The sequence below is a fragment of the Thunnus maccoyii genome, chromosome 2 (genome assembly GCF_910596095.1).
Source record: "Thunnus maccoyii chromosome 2, fThuMac1.1, whole genome shotgun sequence".
Taxonomy (NCBI): Eukaryota; Metazoa; Chordata; class Actinopteri; order Scombriformes; family Scombridae; genus Thunnus; species Thunnus maccoyii.
The window spans coordinates 2776844-2794053 of record NC_056534.1 but is presented as its reverse complement, the minus strand read 5'-3'; the positions used below and the strand labels follow the sequence as shown (position 1 = coordinate 2794053).

At 41.2% G+C, this 17210-nt stretch overlaps 1 protein-coding gene across 1 annotated transcript; it reads right to left on the bottom strand.

Moving 5' to 3' along the window:
- Positions 1 to 5590: 5590 nt before the first annotated feature.
- Positions 5591 to 7268, bottom strand: LOC121906925. Its single transcript, XM_042426174.1, is given in 2 exon segments — positions 5591 to 6697; positions 6700 to 7268. Coding segments are annotated over 2 exon segments (978 nt in total). The 5' UTR covers positions 7177 to 7268; the 3' UTR covers positions 5591 to 6196.
- Positions 7269 to 17210: the final 9942 nt, after the last annotated feature.

The following is a 17210-nucleotide window of genomic DNA, read 5'->3' as shown; positions in this document are numbered from 1 at the left end:
CATGTAGACAGACGGACGACAACGGATCAAACACAGATCGACTTTTCTGCTACATCAATAAATGAGGACATGAGGAAATAAATGAGGTGAAAACAATGATTATACCAAAGAAGGAAATAAATCTGCACAGCTCCTAGCTGCTGCCAGCAGCAGGATCAGCACCTTGGAGAGTTCATCTGTTACTCCATGACTGAACAAAACGATTTTAAAGAAACTAAAGCTGTAACTGAAAAAAAAAAACCTTTTCGAAAATCAAATGAAAATAAATTTGCAACAAATTAATGAACAGGACATTGAGCTGGTGGTCTGGGGCTGGCCACTGGAGGGTCCAGGAGCAGCAGTGTGCTCGTTATGGATTGTGCGCTTTCATTTTGTGCACGAGCAGATCCGTTTCCTCTGCAGAGAAGCGTTCTTTCTTACTACTTGGCAAATGCGCCATTATAATAGTAATCCACCAAGCTGCAAGCACACCTGGCTTTTAAAGGGAATGGGAGATGACACTCTCATTGGTTTAATGCATGTCACGCCCAAAACACACCCATGATTAATTAGGAGATTATGGACATCCCCTTTGAACCATGCGCCTGGCGCTGTGACCATTTTTTCCTCTGTTAAAATAGCAAAAGTGGATTTGGACTCAACCTAAATGCACTTGCACCATACGCTTCAGACTGTGTGCTTTAGATCGTTAAAATAGGGCCCATTGCCTAAGTTTGCTAAGCATGGCTTTAACACAAAATATAATTAAGTAAATGCAGTTCTACCTGTTCTCAAAAGTTACAGTGATTGTCAGTGGTTCAGAGTTTTCTTCTGTATTGATGGTAAGCCTTGCCATGCCATTGGATGCAGTAATGACCAGCACCTTGTCCGCATTCACCACCACTTCAACACCTTCTGTGGGAGTGCCATCAGGATTCACAACTTCAGTCTGCCATCCAAGACACACACAGCTAAACATTGAAAAAAACATCCAGCTAACTAAAGACCCAGTGCATGTGAAGTTCTAGTTTTCTCAGGAAACCTATCTGTTTGAGGAGGTTTGCATTTGCATCATAAGATGCATGACAGATGCAATCATAGCAGTAATAAAATATATTATAATGAAAGTATTAAACAGTGTGTGGATTTTACTTTTGTTTGGAAAATTAACATTTTGAGAGGAGATTTATATCACTTTAAAAAATGGTACATCACTAAAATGACTCAGGCATCAAAGAAATGTCTGTTGTCAGTTATTTAAAAAATAATACTATTTTTCAGGATATAGTCCTGTGTGATTTTGAAAAAAAGGCAATTAATGTGTTTTAATGTATATTGTATATATTAAGTCTTTGCTTTTTTTATCTTTCTTGTTTGGAAAATTTCAACACTCATAGTACAAATGTTTGCTGCTGAAGCAATATGATCCACACATGATCAAACACACTGAACGTACACACAGGTAGAGATTAAGTTTATTTTAATATCTAGTATTTTAAGCAGTTTTAGGCACGTTATTATTTTTGGTGCTTAATTTCAGAGTGACAACAAAATATATTAAAACTGCGTTTCACTGTACAAATTAATATGCATTATTTCCCACCATTCCCATCATATCACAGCGCCTTCCTCCTCCTCAAACCACAATATAAACAAAGCAGGTAGCTGTAAGGAAAAGAGAGATCAGGTGTTGGACTGCTCTATCAGAAGCTATGTTGCAGGACACGCTGAGTGATGTTGACTGGGATATGTTCCAATCCAGCTCACGACAACATCAGTGAGTCAGTGAGCGGAGGTAGACTTAGCTATGCTGGCCAGTGATATCCCTGCACTGACTGTATGACCATTTACAAACACGAAACCATGGGTTGATGGAGCCATCTGCTGCAATCTGCTGCTTGCATCTCAGGACTTGCTATCTGAGATGTGGAGGACTACAAGGTGGTAGAGGTTTTCACGAGGACCTGAACTGAGACCTGACCCGGGATCCGAGTTGTACCGCTTCCAAATTCTACTCAGTCTAATCTGGTTGGATCAAGTCCGGTTTTACTGTGGAGGGTTTGGGGTCTGTATGTTAATATGTCCAATACCTGAGTGGATCTGAATAGATCTGTATCAGTTCTGATCGTGGGGTACGTCACAATCACTGTGGGTGAAAACGGTGTATTTTAGGGAGAGAGGAGAATGTAAACTGTCAAGTGAACAGAATATACATGAAAAACAAGTTAAAGGAAAGGGAAAAGGAGAACAAAGAGCTAAAACCAACCGGCACATCATCTGTTTGGTCCTGTTTTATAGGCCTGGTCAACAAAGATGAGGAAAAAGTTCTGACAAATGAGGCCAAACTTGGGAAAATCAGTAGGCCTAGTCTACAAGATTTATGAGTTTGGAATTTGATTCTCAGATGTTAAAGGTTTTATATGTAGAATTATGAATTATCCTTTTTTATTGTCAATGAATGAGAGGGTAGTAATGTAATTTAAAAAACGAGACCTTCCCCGACCTCTTCGGTTGTCTGTAACAACCTTTGGACTGATTTCTATGTGAAGGACCTGGGTGGGATTTGGATTTTCTGTGAAAATCCAGTGGAAATTATGTTTTTACGCACTCCTGAGCGCCTTGCCTCTCTCCCACTAATGTCAACAAACAACCAGCATAATGACACAACAACACAACAAAAACAGTGCTATCCGTCTAGAAACACCGTGCAGATATTTGCTCTCAAGCTAATGAAAAAGCTAGCTGCCTCCCTCAACCACTTCACATTTCACAACAAAACACCCCCACAATGACAAATTGCCCACTCCAGCGCACACACAGCTAAAACAACATTATTTCCTCAACAAAGGAGCAGAAAACAAGCTCCAGAGCGATAGCAGAACATAGTTTGCCCCTTTTGTTTTCCCTGTTGGTAGTCCAAAGGTTGTAATAAGCACACATTTCACAACAAAACCGCAGCACGTTTCTCCTCAACCACAGCTCGTTGCTGCCCGGCCACAGCTCACTGAGCCTACTGGTGTTTAGTAAACACGGTTGGTAAAAAAAAAAGTTGGCAGTTTGCAGGTCGGGTCAGGTTCGGTTAGTTGATTAACGAATATTTGTGCGAGTTGGGCAGTACGGATTGGCTCTCACCAGCCAGCCAGTTGGGTGCTCAGGACCCCCTCAAATCTGATCTGATCTGTAATGAACTGCAAGAGAGAGATTACTTTTCCTGTTAAAGAATGAAGGAGGGTCTATCTATTTCTAGTAGTTAGCCGATCAAAATAGATGACCTAAACAAAAATAGCCAATGGTGAACACAAAATTGTGGGAAATACATTGTCAAAGGCCAAGTAAGACGTATGGGAGAAATTTGGTGTGATCAGACTTTGAGAATAACACTGTGGCTTTGCTGCTTGTAAAAAGTGCCATAATATAAGTGCCATAAATAATAATTTTATTTGTATAGCACCTTTCATACAAAGAATGCAGCTCAAAGTGTTTTACAACAAAAGAAATTACATGCACCAAGTGCTTTGCATCAAAAAAGTCATTAAGTGTGCCTAGGTCTCTGTAGCCATAAGCAAACAGAACCTCCCTTTTCCCAACGGACACACACTCACTACCAGTCTTGATTAACCAAAATAAGCCTCTTTCAGCTTAGCCCAGAATATCTTCCCACAGGTTTAACCTCACTGTTGGTCTTATCTGTGTCAGACACAACCCGAAGCTGCCCTGGAAAAAAAAACCCTTACTGGCGCTGTGGGGGTTAAAAATACACACCACAGTCTTTTTTCTCAAACCTACCAACCACTGACCTCAGCACCCATGTAACATAAGATGGAATATTAAACCCACTAGATAATAATGAAGGGTTAAGTCCCTGCATGTTTCAAAGGCAGACAGCACAAGCCTCAAACAACAGACCAGCTCTTTTTTCAACCCCCGAGGAATGCTGGCCAATAAAACATAAGTGAGAGTCTGTAACTCCTCACTGACCAGACCAACTAACAAACTCCTGCAAACAGAAAGGATCAGATAAAGAACCCCTCATCTCCTGCGTGGTCACCAAACCAGACCACTGACGCAGACCAGTTTTGATCCTTCAAGCTACAAGAGCCAGCAAGATGGGAAGACCAATTCACACCGCAGTGTGAATTAATAGTACCATTTGGATAAACGACCCCCACCACTAGTTATCATAACTCACCTCTAAGAGCCAGTCACACACAGTGACGAGGTGGCACCAAGTTTAGTCTTACTGTGAGCTCTGACTTTTAAGCCTTAAATGATCTACCAAAAAAGTGTTCACTGGAGAAACCAGCATAAGGCACAAGACATGCTGCAAAATATGCCATGCCCCAGTGACATACAGACACTCACAGACATTTACCAGAACACACACATACACACACCGCCATGCCAGTTGAAAGCTTGCATTTTGAGGTGAAACCTCAGAATGTGGAGTCATGAGATGAGGATCAAACCGAGGAGAGCATGAGAGCATAAACCAGGAGCTCTCTTCCAATGGGAACTTTTCAACTCCGGACCAGCTGACTCACTCATCATTACAAGATCCAGACTCCAGCTCCTCACCCCAGCACATCGAACTCCATTCTCCACAAGAGGACAACCCAGGGAGCGAGCAAGTAGTCCTATAAAACCTTCATCAACTTGCTGAAACCCTGGTGCTTTCATAAATGTAATTTCAATTGGCAATTCAGAACTAAGCTGTTGTATCATTTATTTGAATCGCTGCTTCTCATGTACCAGTCATCTCATCTGTTTATCAGGTCTCTCATACCAACTACACAATAGATAACTCTGCATCATGCATTTGAATCATTCACTAGCCATAGCCTTTTGTACCAGTTTCCTCTCCCTCTTGTGTCTTGTCTGTAAAATGTTGTAGTGTTCAATACTTGTAGCTGTAGTATTAGTAATAAATGTGTATGTAACTAAAGTGAACTTGTCAGTGTTTGTTTGTGCTTGCATCTCAGTCACTTAACCTTAAAAGACCTATACCCTTGAAAATCATAATTAAGATTAATAACAATCATAATTCTGATTGACCTCTCTTGTGTGGTCAACGAGGAGTACTTTTTCCCTATTATTATACCTATTCTTATGAGTTATGTCACTGGACGAATAATTTCATGTTGAAGTTGTGCACAATAATAACTCATAATTTTAAATATTTATTAACAGTAAATGCAAGTATATTAAAAAAACATTCAATCTTTTACACAAATATCAAAATGTATTATAGTAAAAATTATTGCACAATCCCAATGGCCTACTAGCGTTAATTGCCTGATACTACCAGGAGCAAGGGGGGGTCTCAATCACAGGGGAAACTGGACGAGAGAAGGGGAGAAAGCAAATAAATAAAACACCCACATGTGTTCTCAAAAACCCAAACCACTCTGTACCATGCAGATGAAAAGATCTCATCGGCCCGGCCTAGGCCCACAGCTCCTACAGGCAGAGGCAGAGAATTAATGCAGGCACATAAGGAGGGGGAACATATAACCGTGCACCAGGTTGCAAAAAAAAAAAAAATTGAATTTAGAAAAAAAAGAAGTCAGTACAATTTAACAAATTAAACTAAAGCACAAGAAATAAGATAAGTATACTGTCCTCGCAATGAGTAGTCTTTATCCAAAGCTAGACAGTTAGCCAACAGTCTGCAGTCCTCCAATAAACACAAGGCGTAACTTTTCTTGCATGTTTTTGCATGAAGATCCACATTTACTGTAAAACTGCGACAAAGCACAAATGCAAACAGAAATCAGAATCTGAACAATATTCATTACACTGACATAACTATGTAAGAAATAAAAATGCTGTGTCACTAAGCAAAACAGGTCAGCTAACAGGTTGCAGCTATGCTAGTCACCAATTTAGTCACCTCAAAACAAATACACAGCAAATATATGATGCATATAGTGTAAAGAAATCGCTAACACATAATAGACAAATAGTGTCCAAGGCAACAATGTTGAAAATAAATAGCTGCAGCAGACACATGAGCTCTCTACTCTGTCTGGTTAGCTCTGGAGGAAACTTCCTGTTTTGTAACTACTTCTGTTGAATGATCAGGAGGGGGCACTGCAGAACACAAAAAACTACTTGCACTCAAACAAAGGGCAGAATACTCCCCGCCTGGCACAATACTATTGTACCACTAACAGACAATGAATGAGATACAAACATTAACATGTAAATTGTCCATTTTCTATTGTCCCTCAGACAAAAGGACAACCATCTCTGATATCGGTCTCAGAAACACTTTCACCCTCCCTTCTTTTCCTGTCCTTACTTCTGCCTTGTGAACCTTGTTGCCTTTGCTGGGGAATGTCTTAATAACAAGTCCTACAGGCCAGTTGTTCCTGTGAGCTTGGTGATCCTTGAGCAAAACAACGTCTCCAACTTTGATGTTGGGCTTGTCCTCTGTCCATTTTCTTCGATTCTGAAGAGTGGCAAGGTATTCCCCCCTCCATCTCTTCCAAAAGGCGTCTGCAAGACACTGAACCTGTTTCCATTGTTTTGTGTGGAGCTCTGTTGGGTTAAAGGTGCCGGAGGGTGCTGATAGAGCACTCGTCTTCTGAGTCAAGATCATTGCTGGTGTAAGGACAGTTGGCATGTCGGGGTCTGTAGACAATGACACCAATGGTCTTGCATTCATTATTGCCATCACCTCAGCCATTAAGGTACTCAGTACTACATACTCGAGTCACCATGTGTGACTCGAGTATGTGCAGACTGAATAAGCATTGCATCCAAGATTCGTCTTGCAACACCAATAAGTCTTTCCCATGAACCACCCATATGTGAGGAATATGGGGGATTAAATTGCCATGTACAGCCTTTTTCCTGAAGGTAACTGTTCAGCGTAGCATCCCTGTGATCAATACTCAATTCTTTACAGGCACCAATAAAATTAGTACCTCCGTCTGAGCGGAGAAGTTTTGCAGGTCCACGAATAGAGAAAAATCTTCTCAATGCATTAATGACGCTGGATGTGGACATTGATTCAACAAGTTCGATGTGCACAGCTCTTGTTGACATGCATGTGAAAAGAACTGCCCACCGTTTGCTGTCTGCACTGCCTCCTCTTGTGCGACGTGTCAACACAGTCCATGGACCGAAAACATCAAGACCGACATTGGTGAAGGGTGGCATTGGTGAGAGCCTGTCAGCTGGCAAGTCTGCCATCTTTTGGATCTGAAATGTTCCTCTAAGCCTACGACAGATGACACATTTGTAGATAACTGATGAGACCAGGCGTTTGCTCCCGATAATCCACAATCCTGCTGCTCTAATTGCTCGTTCTGTGATATGACGGCCCTGGTGAGCTACCTGGATTTGGCAAGTGACTTATTACTCTGCTCGTCAAGCACTGCATATATTTTCCTTGCATCCTCTCTTTTTCCAGCAGGATACACTATCACAGGGCTGATTTTGGAGCATGAGCATTGAATATCTACATTACCACAAATCTCTGTGCATTTGGATGTGACTGGAGTGACTACATTTTCATTCACCTCCCCGCCATCACATGTTTTGGCTTCGATGGTTTCCTTTGCAGTGGGAGGAGGGCCAGGATGTAGCGCTGAAATGTGTCTTTCACTACCACACTCCATACACTTAATTGTCTCTCTGCAGTTTTTTGCCAGATGCTGCGTTGACCCACAACACTTGAAACAAATGTGCTTTTCCTTCAGGAATGATTTCCGCTCTTCCAAAGACTTAGCTCTGAAACTCCTACATTTTCTGAGAGGGTGGGGTTTTTTATGTATGGGGCATTGCATATCAGGACTTTCCATTTTCTTCTCAACAGAGCTACTCTGGATAGTTGAGGACTCTTGTGGAATGTCAGTTTTGTGTACATTTACACTAGCTCTGCTGCCACTTTTCATGTATTTCTCAGTTTTTGAACTCTGGTTGCTGGGTGGTGTAAAGGCAAAATTAGGGTCGTTTCTTATTTTTGCCTGCTGTCTTATAAAGCTGGAGAAAAAACTGAAAGGGGGAAATGCGACTCTGTGTTCCTCCTTATATCTAGAACCCGTGGCAATCCATTTCTCTTGTAAGCTGTGACGTAGCTTGTCCACAATGGGATTTACTCCACGAGCCGTGTCCATATAAGACAAGCCTGGCAGATATCCACCTTCTTTTGCACACTCTATCTCCTGAAGAATGTCACCCAACTCTCTTAGCTTGACATTATCTTTGTTGGTAAGTTTAGGAAAATCTTTAATCTTTTTTAGCAGTGCATGTTCAACTACTTCTGGTGACCCATAACTTTCTTCTAGTCGTTGCCAGACTAAGTGGAGGGCTGCTGCAGGGTTGAACACATGCACAGAGCGAATTCTTTTAGCCTGCTCTGAAGACTCTAAACCAAGCCATTTTACTAATAAATCTATTTCTTCTCTGGCTGAAAGGTGTAGGTCATTGGTAGCACTTTGAAATGATGCCTTCCATGACCAATAATTCTCAGGATGGTCATCGAATTTGAGAAAACCTGCACTCATCATTTCGCGACGGATTAGATACTTTGTTATTTCTTGCACAGCCTGAGGCTCGGATGTGGCCTCCCTTTGAGGGTAAAAAGACTGTCCTGTTGGTCGTGGGGAGTACATTTTAACTCCTAATTCCTCCCTTTGTTGTTCTTGTTTGACATTAGTTTGTCCTTTATCAGCATCTCTGTTTTTCTCATCATGTTGGGTGGCTGCTTCATTTAAGCCCATTTTACATTGCTCAAGCGCCATCTTGTGGCAGCCTAGAGGATCAACCTTGAATGGGATTTCCCCAGAGTATGCCTTTGAATGCTGCTGGACATAGTCAGAGGTGCGCTGGGCTGAACTGATAGGTAATTCTAGTAAATCTTGACTGAGTTCACTCATTACAGATTTACCAGCTTCTTCATAGGCAGCAGCTTCTGCTGTAGCGGCAGCGACAGCTCTTTGGCTTTGTAAAATATGAAGACTTGCTTCAAGGTCGGCTTTCTGTTTCATGATGCTAGCCTCCTTTTGTGCATAAGTAAGCTGAGCACGGGCAGCCTCCGCTTTGGCACAAGCTTTTAATGCTGAAGAACTGGCTGAGGAGGCTCGACTTGACCGCCTTGACGACTGTGAATGTGCTGACTTTGAGTGGGCATCAGCACTTTGATAAGATTCTTGCTGCTTTTCCCCTCCCTCTTCCTGTTGCTGAGGGGCTGGCTGATACTGTTTGCCTGACCGTAGACTCATTGTTGCTGCATACTGTGTTATCTTGTTTAATTGTGCCCGCTGTGCTCTTGTCCTTTTACTATACTGTCCTCGCAATGAGTAGTCTTTATCCAAAGCTAGACAGTTAGCCAAGAGTCTGCAGTCCTCCAATAAACACAAGGCGTAACTTTTCTTGCATGTTTAATGAAGATCCACATTTACTGTAAAACTGCGACAAAGCACAAATGCAAACAGAAATTAGAATCTGAACAATATTCATTACACTGACATAACTATGTAAGAAATAAAAATGCTGTGTCACTAAGCAAAACAGGTCAGCTAACAGGTTGCAGCTATGCTAGTCACCAATTTAGTCACCTCAAAACAAATACACAGCAAATATATGATGCATATAGTGTAAAGAAATCGCTAACACATAATAGACAAATAGTGTCCAAGGCAACAATGTTGAAAATAAATAGCTGCAGCAGATGCCGACACATGAGCTCTCTACTCTGTCTGGTTAGCTCTGGAGGAAACTTCCTGTTTTGTAACTACTTCTGTTGAATGATCAGGAGGGGGCACTGCAGAACACAAAAAACTACTTGCACTCAAACAAAGGGCAGAATAATAAGCAAAAGGAAAAAAAAGAGAAAATAAATTAAACATAAGGAAAAGTTAAAGAAAATGAACAAAAAGCTTAACCAAATCAATAAAACAACAAACTATACACTCCTCTGGCTCAGGGTTGCTATAACACCAGCAGTCAATACATCATAAATGATGTAGACCAGGTAACAGCGTAGCAGCAGCGGAGATTGCGTCGTAACAGCAGCGAAATGGAGGAGAACAGCAGCAACACCAGGACAGCAGCCCAGGCTGGGGGGCAGCAGGATGCCGCGGGATGCAGCCAGCAAGCAGAGGTGCAGCCTCCCAGGTACCAGGAGGAGAGTTACTGTGACTGCCGCAGCCCAAACACACTGACAGCAGCGATAAATTGCCCACGCTATGAGCTTCCACCAGGCCAAAAGACAGGCTCCACTTACAGACACCGGAGGGAGGCCAAAGTCCAGCACAGCCCCGCTGCAAACACTGATGGCCCTAGTTCAGCCAGCAGCTCGTCACACAAAGACAGCAGCAAGGGAATGACAGTGCAGTATTTTAATCCCAACACCGGGCCGCAATTAGTTGAGTGCCTACAGGTGTCAGTGGGCAGTACCGGGTGGAGAAGGAGGCAAGAGAAAAAAAGAAAGAAAAATTAAAGCTGCAAGCAGCGATGAACGGGCCCTCGCGCCTCCATGCATGTCACACCACGACGCAATCGAAGGTCCTCTGTCAGGGGCATGTAGACGTCTTCAGATCCGGGCTGTTTTCAGACAGTGCAAGAAGGAGATAAACATCACTTCCTCTGTTCACTGTTTTGCCTGCTGCTGGGGCTGCTTCGCTGAAATTTCGTAGGGGGCGCTATTCAGCCAGTTTGCATCACTGATGGAATATTGTCATGTAGTCGTTGGTCGCAACGGTTAAAAATATTGATGAATATTAATGAAATGAAATGAACCATGTTTTAAGGTGATATAAAGCACTGATGGATGTTTTTAATTGAAATATTGGTTATTGTACAATTGACATAAAGTTTAACAATGTGCAACAATAAAAAACATTTGGATAATTTACTTCAGTACAAAACAAACCTCTCAATAGATTGTAGGTCAAACAAGTAAAAAAACAATTATCAGTGCAGAGAGAAAATATTGAAACATGATGATATAAAGCTGCATATGTAGATTAATAAGTGTTTGTTAAAGAAAGCAGAAAAATATCAATCTTATCAGTATTCAAACAAATTGGCCAAAGTGGACAGTAACTAAACAAACCTTAAAATAAGAAAATCCTTTATACACATTATACATATATTCTATTAATCAACTGCAGAGCTGCAACTAATGATTATTTTCCTTAACAATTAACCTTGTTTAAACCTGATTTAGAATCATTATTTAATCTATAAAATGTCAGAAAATAGTTCATCACAACTATTGTGAACTATTCATCACAGTTTCTAGAAGTTCAAGGTGTCTTTGAATGTTTTGTCTGACCAACAGTCCAAAACCCAAAAATATTCCAGTTACCATCATATAGAGCAGAGAGTAGCAGCAAAACCTCACATTTAAAAAGATGGAGCCTGAGAATGTTTGTCTGACAAATAATTTAAACGATTATCAATCAATCAATTAATCTCTTGTTGTTCCATTGTCATTAAATGTTTCAGCACTTATTACAGCCTGTAAAATATTGACACATATTCTGTTGAGTCATGGTCTCGGCCGAACTCTACAATGAAGCTTTATGACACTGTGAAATATTCACACTTTGTTTTCTGTGGTTTCACTTCAAACTGAAAGTTTTGTTTTTTTGGAAACTTTGTGTTTTTCACTAGAAATGAAACTAAAGTTCTATGGATTTGATCAGATGTTTAAATAGAGATTTTATTTTAAATAGAAATCCTAGTTTGTATTTTTTCTCATAATAAACAAGAATGTGTTTGTATATTTACTCTCTTCAAAAACAAAGACACATTTATGACATAAAACAGGTGATTACTCTACTCAGTTTGATTGACAGGACAGACGATCAGAGGGGCAGAGTTTTTACCACCATAATTAGGACCAGGACTGAAGGATGGGTAGAGTTTCTCAGTGAAGGAGCAGCCAGTAAAGGCGTAGATAAGAACTGCAGCATCTACGTCATAAAAGGAGACCCAACCCTCCTCATAATCCACAAATACCCCCACCTTCTGAGGCTGAGACTTCAGAGAGAGACGGACTGAAGGGCCAGCAAAAGCTTTGTACTCATTTCCATTTATCAAACATATAGTCCAGTAACCATCCTGAGGTCTAGCTGTGATTTGTCCCTTTCTGTTGATCGACTCTCTGGCCACTCCTAAAGCCCATTCAGTCTTCATTTTAACCTGATTCTCAAAGTAAACTCTGCCTGAAGAGAAACTCTGCTTTCCTAAAACATTTACATAACGAGTAAATCTCTCTGGGTTGTTTGGCAGATTCTTCCTCACATCACTATCATTTACTTGTTTCTCATCATCAGACAGGATGAGATCAGGATGTGCTGTATCAGGATCAAGAGTCACATCCATTGCATACTACTGGACCCTCTTCAGCTCTACCTCAGTGAGCAGCTTCTTCATCTCTGTACTGAGCGTCTCCTCCAGCTGAGCCACAGCTCTCACCACAGTCCCCTCACATGATGGTGGACGGACGCTGACCTCTGTCCAGTCTTTGGTGGGTGGAGCAGCTTTCAGGGACGGGAAGTTTTGGAGGAGGTGGAGGTGGTCTTCAGAGCGTGAGAGCTGCTTCACCTCAGAGCTTCTCTTCATCAGCTCAGAGATTTCCTGTTCCAGCTCTTTGATGAAGTCTTCAGCCTGTTTCTCTGTCGTTCTTTGCTTCTCTTCAATCATCTCAATGAGCTCATTCAGGCTTCTCTCAACAGACTCCTTCAGAGCGGTGAAGACCTGAACACCTTCTGCTTTCTCTCTGTCTGCATCTTCCTTACTGAGGTCAACTGCATGTTTGATCTCTTGAATATTCAGTCGTCTCTTCTGGATCATCTGCTGAATTTCAGCCTCTGTCTTCCCCAGCTCTGCCTTCTTTCCTTCATATTCTTCTTTCAGAGGAACAAACTCATGTGTCTTGTGGTCTAAAACAGAGCAGAGAACACAGACACATGTCTGGTCAGTCTTACAGAACAGCTCCAGAGGTTTATCGTGCTTCATACACATCCTGTCTTCCAGGTTCCACAGCTGATGTCTTTTCAGACATGAAGATGAGGCTCCAGGTGAGTCTCACAGTGGGAGATCAGACACACCAGACAGGACTTCAGGGCCTTCAGTTCGGTTCCAGTACAGACGTCACAAGGAACTTCTCCTGGTTTGGCAGCTTGTTGCTCTGAGCTGCTGCTGCTGGCTTTTTGTTGAGCTTCCTGTCTGAACCGAGAAACCATCTCAGTGAGCAATGTGTTGATGTGAAGCTCAGGTTTTGTGTAGAAAACCTTATTACACATGGGACACAGGTACTGGACATTACTGTTACAGTGTTCAGTGATGCAGTTTTTGCAGAAGTTGTGTCCACATGGTGTGGTGACTGGATCAGTGAACACATCAGTGAGCACAGAAACTGATCTTCAGATCGCAGACAGCTGGCAGCAGACATATCTACATATGTAGTGTGAAAAAGGACACATTTTGTTTAAAATTAAATTTCCATTACTTTTTCAAGAAGGATTAAGGATAATTACTGTTGTATTAAATAGAACGTGATATTAGGTAAAGTAATTGTATTTCGTGTGTTTGTTTCTTTCTTTCTTATTATGCCGCCACTTCAGACCTAAATTTGACCAAATTTGGCAAGACCAACAAATCATATGCTGACACCCCTGACCTAAATCCAACAGGAAGTCCGCAATTAGCCTGTCAATATAAGACTTTGCCTCAATTTTGGCCCCCGAACAAACGCTATCTCCTCCGAGGGCATAAATGGTATCGATTTCAAAATTTGATACATGACTTATGACACTGTGCTAAAGATCATATTTTTTTGTAAGAAATTTGGTTACGAATCCACTGATACAGGTTTGAAAGTGGTCAGACTTATAGTTTAGATGTCAGAAGCCTCTGTTTGACACAAAGGTCATGCCTCTCCATTGCTTTACATTGTAAGGGTGATGTGGCACTGCAACTTTCGGGGCTTAGATAAAATCCAAACCGTTCAAGTTTTTAACAGTTTTTTACAGCACAGTGTCACAAGCCATGTATCAAAGTTTGAAATCAATACCATTAACGCTCTTGGAGGAGATAGCGTTGAAAATTGAGGCAAAGCCTTATATTTACAGGCTAATTGCAGACTTCCTGTTGGATTTAGGTCAGGGGTGTCATCGTAGATCTTGATAAGACGAATAAGTCGGTTTTCGTTAGATCTCTCTACGACATTGCTACGGGTCGTGGCAGTCATTTTAGTTACATAGGTAGCGCTAGAGAGCACATTTTCGCACTTTGGGGGTTAATTTTGACATTTTATCAAATTTTTTACCAGACCTGATGTGCGTGCCAAATTTGGTGAGTTTTTGAGCATGTTTAGGGGGTCAAATTTAGGTCCGAAGTGGCGGAATAATAAGAAAGAAAGAAACAAACACACAAAATACAATAGTGCCTTTGCACCTTTGGTGCTCAGGCCCTAATCAAAGCTGCAAGCAGCGTTGAACGGGCCCTCATGCCTCCTTGCATGTCGGGCAGCGGCGCAATCGAAGGGCTTCTGTCACGGCATATAGATGTCTTCAGACCCAGGCTGTTTTCAGACAGTGCAAGAAGGAGATAAACATCACTTCCTTTGTCCACTGTTTTGCCTGCTGCTGGAGCTGCTTCCCTGACATTTCGTAGGGGGCGCTATTCAGCTAGTTTGCATCATTGATGGAATATTGTCATGTAGACGTGTTCAGGCTGGGACTCTTATCAAACATGTAAAGTTTGGTGCAGACTGGAGCATTTACAATAAAGTTATAGCAACTTCCTCTGTCATGGCAAAGCATCAAATCTCAATGGTGCGAGGATGAGAATTTTCTGCAGGGTGAGACATGTCTGTCTTGCTCACACCTGTGGCATCAACATTATGCAAGTTTTGGGCCCATTCACTCGAATTTCAATTAGTAAACTGAAAACTCTTGATGAGTTTGTGTGTAAAACAAATTAATTTCCTAATTTTCATCAAATCTATTTTTAGAAAAGTAAAGACTTTTAACCCTGATGACCTGGTCAAAGTTTGATTGAAATGTGTACTGTCAGGTGTGTAGAGACAATAAGTAACTGCAGCTGGACACAGAAAAATACTCATTCAACCCCCACACCCATGCCCCCCCTCCTATTCTCTCTCTCTCTCCCTCTCAGTTGGAGAGGAGAATGTCACTCTTCTTGTGAAATACCTTCATAAATCCCATGACTTTGGCCAAATCTTACATTAAAAATCACATTTCATTGTAGGAAATTTCATCATGAATCCATTGATATAGGTTTGAAAGTGGTCAGACTTATAGTTCAGACGTCAGAAGCCTCAGTTTGACACAAAGTCCATGCCCATAGATTTACATTTTACATTACAAGGTGTGATATGGCACTGCAACTTTCAGGACTTATAAAATCTAAATCGCTTGAGTTATTACAAAGTTTTTAACAACTTTTGTTCAGCACAGTCTCATAAGTCATTGATCAAAGTTTGAAACCAATACCATTAACGCCCTCGGAGGAGATAGCATTTGTTTGGGGTCCAAAATTGGTGCAAAGTCGTACTTTGATGGGCTTATTGTGGACTTCCTGTTGGATTTAGGTCAGGGCTGTCAGTGTATGATTTTGTAGGTCTTGATGAGATGAATAATTGAGTTTTGGTTCGATCTCTCTACGACATTCCTATGGGCTGTGGCGGCCATATTAGTGACATAGGTGGTGCTAGAGAGCACATTTTGGCACTTTGGGGGTTATTTTTTACATTTTATCAAATTTTTCACCAGACCTGACGTGCGTGCCAAATTTGGTGAGTTTTTGAGCATGTTTAGGGGGTCAGATTTAGGGTTTAAGTGGTGGAATAATAAAGAAGAAAGAAGAAAGAAACAAACAGAACAAATACAAGAGGATCTTTGCCCCTTTGGGGCTCAGGCCTTAAAAATATGATTTTTAATGTAAGATTTGGCCAAAGTAATGGGATTTATGAGGAGATTTCACAAGAAGACTGCTCTGAAGTTTTCCTCTCCAACTGAGAGGGAGAGAGAGAGTAGGGAAGAAAGGGGGTGTGTGCCACACACAGTGGGGGCTCTGCCTATTTTGTGAGAGGCAAGAGGGAGATCAAAATATAAAAAAGAATATTTGGTTGAAATAAACCATTACTAAATCTCAGTATTATTTACAACATATTTTTTCTCTCTTCTTTGGAAGAGACACATAAAATGATGCTCCAAGGGAGGACGGCCTCCCTAACCAATCAACAACCAGAATGCAATATTAATATCAAGTTGGTCCGATGATAGTTTCCAGAATTCATCTTCAATTCTCTCCACTGTAAGGCAAAGTAGCAGCAGTAGATAGCTCCTTGCGTTAGCCAAAGCAACAGTTAGCTTGTTGCAGCAGCCTGAAGGACTCTTTATACATCCATGGAAGGACTATTAAGGACTGTTGTTAAGCTAATGGGAGAAACAATCTGGACTGTGCAGTGCAGCAGCAGCAGGACACCGCCAGGGGGCGGCTGGAGAGAGAAGCAACAGGAAAAACAACCAGGAGAGTTAGCTTGTTTGTCATTGTTGCTAATGATATCAGATTGGTTAAGCAGCAGCCATAAAGTTCTGTTAACTAACAAACAAGATGACCAACAGCAACAAATGGATGTTGTGACATGAATACTTCATCTCCATGATAGAAAGAAGAAGACATCAGATAACGTGAGTCAGACAAGTTACAGCTTCTCTCTCTCTGTCTCTTTTGTCTGTTTGGTGGCTTGTTCAACAAGCTGCAGGACAAGATGTGTGTTCATGTTTCTAAGTTATCATCAAGTTTTGATGATGTGGACAGAAGCTGTTTCATTCACTACCATGTTTAAAGAGGAAGGTATAATGCCTCATATTGCAATAATTGAGCATTGAATATTTCATATATTTTATTTTATTTTATTTAAACATTGGACATCTTAAATGTTGTTTGTCTTGAATGTTTTCATTTAAGACCATGGGCAAAAGTTCATTGGTGTTTCGTGCTGTAAGTGTGTTACAGAATAAATAGAAAACAAAGTTTTATTTGTCTCCCCTTTTTTTGCTGATCCTAAAAATCATCCGATCCGTGACTCAAATTCGTAATATGATCCGAACCGTGAGTTTTGTGATCCGTTGCACCCCTAGTATTAACATGTCAGCTTTGTAGACTATATTTTGTATGTCATGCACATAGATAAGAGTGTGTAAGTCATGTATTTGATACATGCATTAATACTTTCTGAT